The sequence below is a fragment of the Biomphalaria glabrata genome, chromosome 1, assembly GCF_947242115.1.
Source record: "Biomphalaria glabrata chromosome 1, xgBioGlab47.1, whole genome shotgun sequence".
NCBI lineage: Eukaryota > Metazoa > Mollusca > Gastropoda > Planorbidae > Biomphalaria > Biomphalaria glabrata.
This window is the reverse complement of record NC_074711.1, coordinates 48,854,720-48,867,931: the sequence shown is the minus strand read 5'-3', so window position 1 is coordinate 48,867,931 and position 13,212 is coordinate 48,854,720. Positions and strand designations below refer to the sequence as shown.

Sequence of the window (13,212 nt, the reverse complement as noted above, 5' to 3'; positions counted from 1 at the left end):
TGTTCACGACGCCGATCCTACTCGAACCTTCATGTTGTTAACTCGTCTCGGCCGATCGTCGTAACTTGTCACGGTTGACCGCTCGTCTAGCGCTGGCCTGGGGCGATTTGCGTCGGCTGACTACACTTACACCACTACCCCCATCTGTGCCACCACCAGGTTTATAACAATATATATATATATATATATATATATATATATATATATATATATATATATATATATATATATAGTTCCATGTATTACTAGATCTAGATCTAAATCTATATTGAATATTGTAGAGATCTAGATCATCAGTAGATCATTAGATGTAGATCAAGATCTAGATCTAGAATGTTTATATTATTATAGATTGTGCGTAACTTCCGTTTTTTGGCAATTAAGATTGTATACCTATTTAGCTATTTCAAAAAGATTTGTTAATGGATGTAGAAATAGATCTAGATCTACGTCTTTTAATTGTTTTTATATCGCAAATTTTCAGAAAATAGATTCATCCATATTATTTTGCTATCCAAATAAAATCTGTGTGAGAGTCTAAGTCTAAGATCCAAATATCTTTATCTAGATTCTAGATTTAGTTGTTGTTTTTTTATCCGGTGAAACCTGGCAAATAATAGACGTACACGCTTCCGATTTATTCAGCCATATTTAATTAAGCTGAACGCTGATTTGGAAAAACATATTGACATTTTGATTGTTCTTCTTACGATTAGATTGATGTGAACCAAAGATGCCGACTTATTTTCAAAAACCAGAAAATGCACTTAAAAGGGCTGATGGTAAGCTATGAAACTTTAAAATAGAATCTAGATCTAGTCTAGATTTAAGATTAGTCATAGATCTACAGTAACTTACGTTTATCGAACAAGTTAAGCTCATTCGCCGACATTTTTTATGTTTGAATTTGTGTATCTCCGTAAAAATTAGACCTAGAAAAAAACTGATTGTATCTGTGAACTCCTCATCCATTTTTCTTAAAAAGTAGACATGTTTTATTCTATTACTACTCATAGTTAAACTTATATTTGATGTTAAAATGGGTCAGGTTGATGATTTCAAAAGCTTAAATTATCGAACACTTTTTTACCTTTATCTTATCTTATCGAACATATTAAGAACTTATCGAACACACGAGAAGTATGCAGTTTTAAAAGTGTTATAATCTTAAAATTTTGTGAAAAGTATGGTGTTTCAAAAGTGTTATAATCTATATTTTTTTTATTGATATCATTTTCTTTTTACGCCATGTCAAGAAAGACAGATTTTTAGTCATTTTCAAATGGTCCACATCGAAGGAATCTATCACTGATCAGCTCTGCTTAGAAACTGACGGTGCTAAGCCTAGTAACGCATTACCGTAGTACTTATTTAGGTCTAAGCTATTTTGAGACATAAGGCCATTAATAAATTAAATCCAGATATTATTTATTTGAGGGAGAGCCTAATAAGCTTTGGTAGCCAATAGATAATCCCGCCCTCCCCAAGTCATTGCAGGACAACAGTTTACTTGGTTGACCTAAAAACAAAACATACGGTACGCGGCCCTACGTAACTAGCCGCCGATCTAGCACGCTCAGTGTATGTAACAGCCCGAAAGTCAGTGCTAGATATTTTTCGATCTGGGCGGGGAAGGGGGGGGTGCTGAAAAGCTATGGTAGCTTGCAAGTTGTGTTACCTATATATGTAGATAAATCCGCCCTCCCTAAACCACCTGGTTGACCAAAAAAAAAACATCGTATTTTAGAGCACGCTTAGTATTTGTCCCACACACACACACACAAACAACATATCTATATATACTACGTATCTATCATGCCTAGTGTTTGTGACCTAATTAGCGGCTTGACCGTAGGTACTCGACTGATGGCTCCTCCCCCTTTCCCCTCAACATTGTTCTTACTACAACTTGAACAATGTTTTGGGGCTGTGTTGATGGCCTGGTTTACACCTGTGTGTTACGCTATCACTGACCATTTTTTTGTTGTTGTGTGTTAGTCTGGTGGCTGCGTTTGGATTGAGTCTTGATATTTACGTTGTTACTTTGCACTGAAAAAGTGTGAATGTTGGAGAGTGGAAGCGCGGGTAAGGGGGTGTAGGCAGAATAAGAGAGTTGTTAAATGTGTTATTGTTATTATTTTGTGTATTTGTGATGTTTCAAAGGAGTGTCTTTGTAGCGCATTATGAGCTTTATCATACTTTATGGCAAAAATATATATATATGTAATTTTATAGACCCGGCGCCACATGTCTAGATCGAGAAACTGACTCTTGTTTTTGAGGCTGACGTCACATTCTAATGGTCGATCAATTATTGATGATCTCTGGATACAGTGTCTTGACTGTTTCTCTCCCCCACCCCCCGACCTTTTTTTTTTTACCTGCCCAAGACATTTTTATTTCAAAATACCGTATCTGCATTCTATACCTCCCCCTTTCGTTTTATTATTATCTCTTCACATCAAGCACATGCGCTAGGTATTGGTTTATAACACATAATTCAGAAGTTAATAGAATGGGGCAAATTCAGAAGTTAATAGAATGGGGCATCTGAAAAAGAAACAGCAACACTGCTTCTCTGATTGGCAATAAATAGATGCCATTAGCATCAAGCTATAATATATGTGTCATAAAATCAAGCTTTTAAAATGGGTACAATTAGTGCATATCGATGTAAATCTATTTACTTAAAAAAATATAGCACATTTACGGTAAACCACAAATAGCTGATACAAATTGTAACATATGATTAATTTATATCTGTACTTTGCATTACATTATTTTAAAAAATAACAATTAAAAAATATATAATTTAAATATTTTGTCTTCTTTGGGTTATATCCTTTTGATGTTTATTTTTAACATTAAAATGGCGTTCGATATCTTACGAAGCTGAGATTGCTTATATAAAAACTGCTATTATCGAACACCCCCTTTTTAAACCTCAATTTTCATGTTTAGGTAACAAAGGACACTTTCAAATAAATAGTTGTAAATATTTCTCAGCCTAATTAGAAGCGTATTATATAGTTTTTTTGAGCTGAAGCATCATTAGCATTAAAAAATACCCTTAACCCGAGACTCACTCCACTCTTCCCAAGAGTTCAAAAAATGTGAAATTTTTATACCAATATTACCAATGCACTTTGAATATAAGAAAAAAAATGATCCTCGGGTGAAAATGAAACTAATTATAACTTAACTATAAAGAAATGGACGATGCACAATAAGAATGGACTAGTTTCTTTATAATCATCGAAATAAAAGAGAATTTTAAAAAATACAATGAGGTGTTCGATAAGTACCTTAAAACGAAGGTGTTCGATAGATGTAAGTTACTCTAGTCTAGAGTCTAGATTTATATCTAGTTAATCTAGATCTAGTCAATCTAGATGAGTAGACTAGATCTATTTATATAGGGAGGCGAAAAAAACAACACAATTTTTCGTTAGTACATCGGAAATACTTTAAAAGTACTTTCTAATGCAAGTACTTTCTAATGCAGTAATGGTGTATAAATTATTACTGTATGTTTAACAATAACAGTAAGTTGAGTAAGAAAGTTATGCAGATGTGAAATAAAAAATTTATCTTTGAAAAATCAATTTTTCGTTAGTAGAGTAAAGGATGGTTGTCGGACACGCTAAGCCATTCTCCGGCCATTTTTAAGTTTCAAAATTCAGAACTCCGTAAGGCGGAAAACAGATTGAGCTCTCAACATTCTACTTTAAGGACCATTTTTTTGACCAATTTCAAAATTACTTTTATTGACATATTATATATCAAATTTATTGCCCAAGAATAGAGGAATTCAAAAAAAATAAAACCAGAAGCAACAGACAATTATTTAACTTGAAAAAAATGAGGTCAAACACACTTACCCCTAATAATGAAAAATTCATCACTCACAGAAGATATGTCCCATAATCCATGAATTTCACAAATTCACAATATTATTTATAGAAAAATATATCCCAAAGTAAAGTATATTTATAGAACATTTGAAAAAAATATAAAAACAAGTTTTTTAAGTCATTTATGCAAATTAATTGAGCCACCCCAGACCCCACCCCCTCCGTAAAAAAAATTAGGTTGCAAATTATACTTTATCATTATCCTAAATAACAAAAACATAATCAGTTTAGACATATTATGTATCAATTTTAATGCCCAAGAAGAGAGGAATCCAAAAAAAGTAAATTCATTATCATCAGACAAGTATTTAACATAAAAAAATGAGGTCAAACACACTTACCCCTAATTGCCCTAATAATGAAAAATCCATAATTCACAGAAGATATGTCCAATAATCCATGAATTTCACAAATTCACAATATTATTTGCTTAAAACTATGTCACAAAGTAAAGTATATTTATATAACATTTGAAAAAAAAAAACAACAACCTTAAAAAGTATTTATAATTAATAAATAAGCCCCCTCTTCGGCCCACCCTACCAATAAAAAGTCTTTTTTTTTTCTCTTATCTTCATGTTTTAACATGATTTTACATGATACTATTTATATCAATTTTAGATAAAGGTTGTAGATATGTATAATTTTAGACTAGAAAAGATCTAATATTAAATGAAATATTATCAAGATTTAGATCTATTCTAGTTCTTGATCACTTTTTAGATCTAGGTCTAGAGTACTCTACTTAGAGTTAGACCTAATAAAGCTTAACTTGCATGGTGCATGATCTATATCTATTGACTATTCTGTTTACTATCTCAAATAATCTCAATCTTTGTATCTGTAGTAACTGTTGCTGAGAAAAGAAATAAAAACAACTTTTATAATTTGGTTAATATGTGTTTGTTGTTATTTTTAACTATGTCACTATGTCTATTGAATCTCTTCTACTCTTGTTTATAATTGACTAGATCTAGATTTTTTCCACTTTAACTTTAAGTAATTTAAGATGTAGATCTAGAGATCAGATCTAATTTAACCCTACTGAGTTTATAAGATCCTATGAATTAGATTTAGATATATAAAATCTTAGATCTAATCTACATTTAAATTCCTAGATCCACACGTGTACATCGCTAATTGACTATCTACTAGTAGTAGTAGTACTAGTTACTAGATCTAGATCTAGAAATGACTAGATAGTAGATTTAGATCTCAGATTTTTTTCCATGTTAAAATCTAGTCCTAAGTCTTACTATGAATTATATTTAGACGTAGATATAAGGCTATATAAATTATATAGATCTAAGACCTAGAGTCTACATTCTACATTTAGACTTAGACTAGAAACTAGATCACTACGGTCTTGATTCTTGATCCACGTGTGTACATCGCTACTTGACTATCTACTAGAAATGACTATATATAAATATAGATCTAAATCATCTAGTTCTAGATCTAATCTATCCTGATAAGAGAATTTAGATCTAGATCAGTAAATATTTAAATAATTTCATGCTTATTAACTCTAATGACTAGATCTAGACTAATCTAATCTCAGAGTCTAAGTCCAGTGACCTAGATCTAGTCCTAGACCTAGAGATCGATCTATGTCTAACTAATCTAAAAGCATTTCGCTAGATTGATTTTAAAATATGGTTAAGATCTAGTCTTTATAGATCTAGATCTGTAGAAACTATTATAGATCTAGAGATAGATTAATTTAGATCTAAAATCTAAGTTCAAAATGTGCCCCCCCCCCCCCTCGCGCTGAAACATCGCATTGCCGGGCCGATTTTATGACGCATGCAATGCACCAATATTAAAGTAAAATAATTGCCGTAGTAGTCTATATTAATTTAAAAATTATAGGTTTTTAGTTTTTACAGACTAAGATCTCAATTCAGAGGTGCGCCTTCAGGTTGACTAAGTCAAAACGTGTGTTTGTTTTTATCGCGCGCGCCTGGCTTAAGATAGATACCCGTGTTCCCGTCCTTGAAGTTAATTATTGAAGAAAACGACATCCTATTATTAAAGCAGAATAATTAACTAAGCAGTTGATATTATGAACTGAATTATCTGTAATAGATTCTGTCTATAATTACCTTTGCTAGAATTATCGCTTCGAATATTTCTGAGCGAATGACAAAAAAAAAAAAGCACTTTGAACGGGAGGTCATGAAGTCAATTCCGGCGACCTCCATTCTGATTGGTGTTAAAAAAAACGAGATTTTATAAATATTTTTTTATTTTTAATAACCAAAAAATAAAAAAAATAATTAATTATGATGATAGAAATACAAAAATAAGTGTTTTGAAACGAAAATCGGCAAAATGTAATTTATATTTAAAAAAAAATGTACACATTGTTTGGCGACATCACAACTTCAAAAATTGCATCGAGGCTATTTTTTTTCAAATTTAAGACAAAAGAAGCATTTTATTTACTTTTTTTTTTCTTTATGGTGTATAACAATCATTTTTAAATACTAAGTATGTATTTTATACATGAGTTATATTTCTAAAATATGTTTCTTACCTTTTGAAATGGGATCACATAAATCCAGAAGTAAATGTCTTGTCTTTTTGGCAATACTTCATGATATTCACAAATGCACAAATTCCATATAAAAACGAATTTCAAAAAAATTTTGCTAATGAAGCTTCCAGAAACATAGATCTATCCATCAGTAAAAGCAAATATACCACAGATGGTATATATTCAGAGATAATGAATATTGAACTCGAAAAATGCATTTTCAATAGAGAATCTGTTTTCCGCCGTAATGGTTTAACCTATGAATAAACTGATGGTGTCAATGAATTCGTCATCCTTTTGTCTATAAAAATAGCTATTTTGTAATGTATCACTACGCATAGTTAAAATTAGATCTGATGTGAAGAGGGGTAGGTTGGGTTTTCTGATGCGTAAAAGTTGTCGTCATGATTTTTGTCTCTGTAAAAGTTGTTGGCCGGTTTGGAGATTTATCGAACACTTCAAAGGAAATAGATGTCTTCTATATATTAAACATGTTATTATTAAGACATTTCATCCTTAATTTTATTATTCTGTACATTAGCGCAACGACACAAGCCATATTATCACTTTTCCCACGCTCCACGCTTTCATTCTCGGCTTGTAACTGACGTCACACCACGGCCACTACTTTGGGCCTAGCCTAGCTGGTCGCGCTAGGGGAAAAAATAGCCTCTGTTGGGGGTGAGAAGAGGAGGAGTATTCTCTCTAGTCTACCTACGGGGCACTTTTTTTTCTCGTTGACCCCCTTAAGACTAACATGATAGTTTAAGAAAATAAAATATTGATCAATCAACTAAAATCATAAGGAGTCTGTATACCAAGTTTAGCAGTTTATTAGTCAGTATGGTAAGAATTTCAATGTACCTGCATGTCTAGAATTGAATTGAAAAAAAAACAACTTTCTTTATATGAAAGTTGAGGTATAAATTTGTTAACTCTAGAGAAAAAAAATTAAGTTCTGGTTTGTTAAAGTAGGAGTAAATAATAGATACCGGGTAATAATTATATCTTTTATTTCTTGACCTACGCTTTTCAAATAAAAGATGTTTAACAACTATCTCCCTGTTCATAGTCAGTACTGTGACTCTTATCTCACCGTGGAACATATCCTCATTGATTGTCCCAGCTACCAGGATATTAGGGGGAATTATTTTAGAGCACAACTTGAAAACAATGTTTGATAATGTCGACCCTGGGAAAATACTGGGCTTTATCCTGGAGGTGGTTTGATTTGTGATAGGGCAACGTAGATGTGAATATATAATATTTACAACAGATTTGTGTAGATGTACCAAAAACCCAAAATATCAAATACCTGATCATAGTTAATGACATTGTGCTCAGCTTCAACCAAGTAGGAGTTTAATGAGGCATAATATCAATAATATATAGTTAAGGATAAAACTGACTTGTGTAACTTAAATTTCAGAGTTCATTGATGTTGGAAAAAAACAAAGAGCTTTGGATGCACTTTATGATGTCATAAAGAGCAAAAAACATAGAACATGGCAGAAAACCCACGAGCCAATAATGGAAAAGTACCTTGAACTTTGTGTGGAGTTGCGAAAGTCCCACATTGCTAAAGAAGGGCTTTATCAATATAAAAATATTTGTCAGCAGGTAAAGCTTTTTTTTTTTTTACATAGCAGAAACTCTTACATTTCATTACAAGATCATGCATGAACAATCTTTTCCTGACAATATCTCAAACACACCAGTTTCTGAGAAAAGGATATAATATAATAGATTAGATCTACAGACTTAATTTGAAAATTAGGATCTAGATCTACCACCTCTTCTGGATTCTAGGTAAGATCTAGATCTACTAGAGATACAGTTACTAGTAGAGCTAGGTTAAATCTAGATTTTAGATTAGTAGAGTCTCTCTTAATAGATCTATTATATCTAGAGTAGTTGTTTCTAGTAGATCTACAATTTACATCTGATCTAGTTTTTATGGTTTTTAAATGTATTCCAATACCTATTTAATTAAGCATTTAATAAAATAATGATTGATACACATTTCAAAACAGGTAAATATAAGTTCTTTAGTAGAAGTGGTCAAAAACTATATTGCTTTGGCAGAAGAAAAAACAGAAGCCGCACGGAAAGAGTCTCATCAAACTGTTGTTGACATAGACGATCTTGATTTGCCTGATTCTCCTGAAAGGTTAGTTGAAATACTCTTGATTGAGGACAAAAGGATTTTATATTTATTCTATGCACCACCTTTTTTTCCCCACCATAAATATAGCTTTAATTTCTTTTCTGTGACTCAGGGGTGCCACTTTTCCGGGATAACCCAAAAATCTGGGATTTGAGGGGTCCATTAAAACAACTAAAAATCAAGACAATTCCTTTCCAATCCCGGTGTGAATGGTGAAGGAAAGGCCATTGTAACAAAGCCAGCAAAGACAAAAGTAGCCTATAAACAACATAAAGACATAAAGTTTAATGCTCACAGAAAAAAATTAGTAAATAAGATTTTTAACAATTAAAAGATTTAAATTGAAAAAGAGAAACTTAAGACAAATTTGTCCCAAAAATCCTCCCATGTACTACATCTCTAGATAGTGAATTAAGAGGAAAACTACTTACTTCTTTAACCTAAATACACATCTTTAGCCCATCTGATGATGATAGTCCAGCAAAAAGAATATTCCTACAAAAGAGATTTAGCATTATCTGAAATGATGTTGAGAAGACCTTGTTAAAAGAAATTTAGAATGGTGGAATAAAGTTTCATCATCCAACATTAGTTAATTTTCATCTATTACATTAAAGAAAAAAATGCCTATTAGACATAACGTAAATATATTATGGTTTTTATTGTAAAGATAAAAGATTCTAGATTTAATAACTTTATTTTTATTATTCTTTCCTCTTAGCCTTTTATTGAAAGCTGTTAGTGGTGAAGATCTCCAGGATCGCACTGATAGAGCTATTTTGACACCATGGGTTAAATTTTTATGGGAATCATATAGGCAATGTCTGGATTTGTTGAGGAACAATTCAAGGGTGGAAAGACTTTACCAAGATATAGCTCAGCAAGGTGACTGTTAATTTAGAATTTTTCACCTTCCAAATTTCAATTTTTATTTTTTATAAAGTAGCTTTTCAGCTATTCCGAAAAAAATTTCCTAATATGAATATTTATATTAAAAAAACTTATTTTTCTTCTTGCCACAATTATGAATGATGAAAAACTTTTCAATATGTAAATCTAATATACTTTTATTTTATTGTTTATTTAAGCTTTCAAGTTTTGTTTGAAATATTCAAGAAAAACAGAGTTTAGAAAACTTTGTGACAATGTAAGTAGAACAAATATTCATGTATCACTATTGCTAATATTGATTTGTGACAATGTACACATGTTTATAATGCTTGTTAAATTTGTTAATACAGATCATCAGTACTATATTTCTAACTAGATTCAGTATTCTAGCTTAGACTACTGTCTTTTAATGTTTCTTTTTATACATTGTCGTTTGGGTAGGACATAATACAAAAAGTCATTAGTTTCATAATTTAGGAATATTTTTTTAATCAGAATTTCTGGTAGTTCTCATCTTCTGGCTAACTTTATGCTGATCAAAATTTTTTAAGTTGTTTAAAAATACAAACAATACAAATGTTATAAAGATGATAGTGATGACTAGTTAGAATTAAAATAAGGATGTTACAAACACAGCATACAATTTTTATTTATGCTTTATTCTGTCTGTACTGTTTGTTGTATATGGGGTGAATCCTAATTTTCCTGTTGGTTAGTGAAGGACATCTGACCCATATTTGATCAATAATCACAACCATAAAAGAATGTATTTTAATAAATTTTTTAAAGCTGCGGACACATTTGGGTCACATTCACAAGCATCAGCACCAGCAAACTGCTATAAACCTTAACAATCCAGAATCACAAGCAATGCATCTTGAAACTAGGCTTGTACAGCTAGACAGTGCTATCAGCATGGAACTTTGGCAGGTAAATACTGTTACAACTAGTTGAGCTTTTTTTTTTCTTCAGCCAACTCTCATTATCAAGTTGGAGGGCTCAGGTAACCAGTTCCATATTTGTGCAAAGATTTCCAGATCTTAATATATATTGCAATTTTTTTTTAAGAAGGTCAACATTCTCTGGAAACAATACACAGCATGTTTTGCTGGCTCCAATTTTTAGCTTCAGGAACATACCAATGTTATGCAATTGTGCTGAAAGAAACATTGTTAAAAATTTCTAATATGTATTATCAAAATCTTATCATTGGATCATAATGGTTAAGACCATTTTTTGGTTGCAATTGCATCAATAAAAATGTCACAGGATTGTGTAGTGTTATGTTCTTATAGAATTAGGTTGTAGGCATTATACTTCTGAATTGATATTTAACATGCATAAAAATAATGTCAACTCACTTTAATCGGCCTAAAAGCTTCTGTTTGTACCCTACACATGTAATATATTTTGGGGTGTATGGGGTTTTCAGTAGTATTACCTCTTTTTGTCAAAGGCAGTCTGGAATCTTGAGCATATAATGGATATTTTTAACTAATACTATACCACATGAGAATAGGCATTATAAATCAAATAGTATCCATAATAAAATACTTGTAACAAAATGCTCTATGGAACTGATAAGTATATTAACTACTGGTCTCTAACTGACCAACAATGTAAATGCACAAAAAACAGGAGTCCTAGTCCTCAATTGTGACTGCCTCTGTTCTTTTACCAACTCAATCCTGGTCTTAGTCCATGGATTAATAAAGTTCACTTAATAAAAAATCCAATTCACAAATGTTGACTTAGCTAAGCACCCACCCCCAATAATTACTTTGTCATAGATAAGTTATTAAAGATCCATTCATCTTGTACCTTATATCATATGACATATCTTTATTAGTTAAATTAGGATCAGTATTAATTTTTGTGTTATTATCATGGATGCAAGATCGCCAGCCATAGCCAACATGCCAGCAAAAAAAAAAAAAAGCTTGCCGGCAATCGCCAGTCTGACCGATTGCTAGCTCTGTATCAGACTTTTTGTTCCCTTTCAATATTGTATTGATTTACTAGACTTCGTCTGCTTTCAAACCAAAAATTAGTAATAAGTCAAAGACAGGAAGTTACATTTCTTAAGTTACGGCCCATGCGCTAATTTCCAGACTTTCATTTTTTATCAAAACCGTAAACAAAAGTTAGAAACAAATCCGTAATGCTTACTAAGGCCTAAGACGCCTAAGCCTTAGTAGATCTAATAAGTTTGATCTGCCGGCATATGAGCTTTCTCCTTAAAAAATTGAAACCAGACCTAGATGCTAGATCAAGTTAAGAGATCTAGATCTATTTCTACATTTTAAAATGATTTTAGATCTTTTAACTATCTTATATTATTTTATTCTTATTAAAAATAGGAAGCTTTCAAGGCTGTTGAAGACATTCATGGATTAATTACTCTGTCTAAAAAGCAGCCAAAGCCTTCATTAATGGCTAATTATTATCAAAAGTTGGGATTAGTATTTTCTAAATCTGGAAATCACTTGTTCCATGCATGTACATTGCATAGACTGTTTAACTTATCAAGAGAACAGAGAAAAAATTTGTCTTCTGATGAGCTGCAAAAGTAAGTATAGTCTAATTTTTTTTATATACACCTCTTACATTAACCTTTCTTAAATTAATCTGTAATGGAATATAAAGTCCTTGTTGTTTTATTTTGTTAACAATATCATCTTCAGATCATTCAGTTGTGTGTAATGCATCTAATATATATCAGGGTTTGTAGCACTCCTCAAATCTCCTAAAAATTGCCAGAATTCCCCAGAATTCTCCTAAAATTTGGTCCACTCCTAAAATTTTTACCTAATATTTAAACAAAAATATAATTTTGCTTATTTCTTGCTAAAAAAGTGGGGGGAAAAAACAACAGTGTAACTAGGCATTCTGATTGCATAACGTTACTGGGTGGCTGTATTAATGAGCTAACCACTGACTCTTCTACACCGCCCAGACATGCCTACAGTCCCGCATTATGCGGAACTGTCCTGCAAAAGCATCAAAAAAGCTCACATGTTCCGCATTCACAATTTTTTGTTCCGCCAAGTCTGAATTCCGACACAAAAAAAAAAATCTCCGATTTTTCATTATTTATTAATAATGCGAAATTAAAATACTGAATGCAAAATAAAAATTATATAGGTCTGTGTTTATTGTTTACATTTCATCTTCTCCCGGACCCGGTGTGTACTAAATTTACGAAGAAAAGGTTGAGCTAGATCTAGACATAGATCTAGTACTCTAGGTCTAGATACTAGATCTAGATCTATTCTTAGAATCTAGTAAGTGCTAATTATGCTAATAAGCCAAATGTTTCATTCAAATCCCTTTCTTTTCCCGACAATGGCTATACTACTTAGTCTACTTACTACTAGACTAGATCTAGACTATCTCTAGACTATTGGCAATTGGAATTGCATTTGCCGTATTGCCACTATTGGAGTCTATAATTAGTATAATCAGAGTATTGTCACTATTCTAACAGTAACTAGATCTAACACTAACTCAACTGGTTTCTTAGGTTTCTAAGTCCTAAGAAATCTAGAAAAGGATTTTTAAAAAAATACGTTATTAAAGATCTAGATCTAGACCTAAATGTAATTAATTTTATTAGACACAGTAAGGCTAAGGCCTAAATAAGGCTACAGTTAGATCTACTATTCTACTTATTAGTATTATTACATCTTATAGTCTAAATT

At 31.7% G+C, this 13,212-nt stretch overlaps 1 protein-coding gene across 1 annotated transcript in view; it reads left to right on the top strand.

Moving 5' to 3' along the window:
• Positions 1–620: 620 nt before the first annotated feature.
• LOC106073532 (eukaryotic translation initiation factor 3 subunit A-like) overlaps positions 621–13,212 on the top strand; it is a 46,896-nt gene continuing 34,304 nt past the window's right edge. The window contains exons 1-7 of the mRNA XM_056040914.1: positions 621–782; positions 7,883–8,073; positions 8,487–8,623; positions 9,342–9,505; positions 9,709–9,767; positions 10,301–10,441; positions 11,872–12,080. Of these exons, the coding sequence (XP_055896889.1) occupies positions 734–782; positions 7,883–8,073; positions 8,487–8,623; positions 9,342–9,505; positions 9,709–9,767; positions 10,301–10,441; positions 11,872–12,080 (950 nt within the window). The 5' untranslated portion in view covers positions 621–733. The remainder of the gene's footprint in view (positions 783–7,882; positions 8,074–8,486; positions 8,624–9,341; positions 9,506–9,708; positions 9,768–10,300; positions 10,442–11,871; positions 12,081–13,212) is intronic.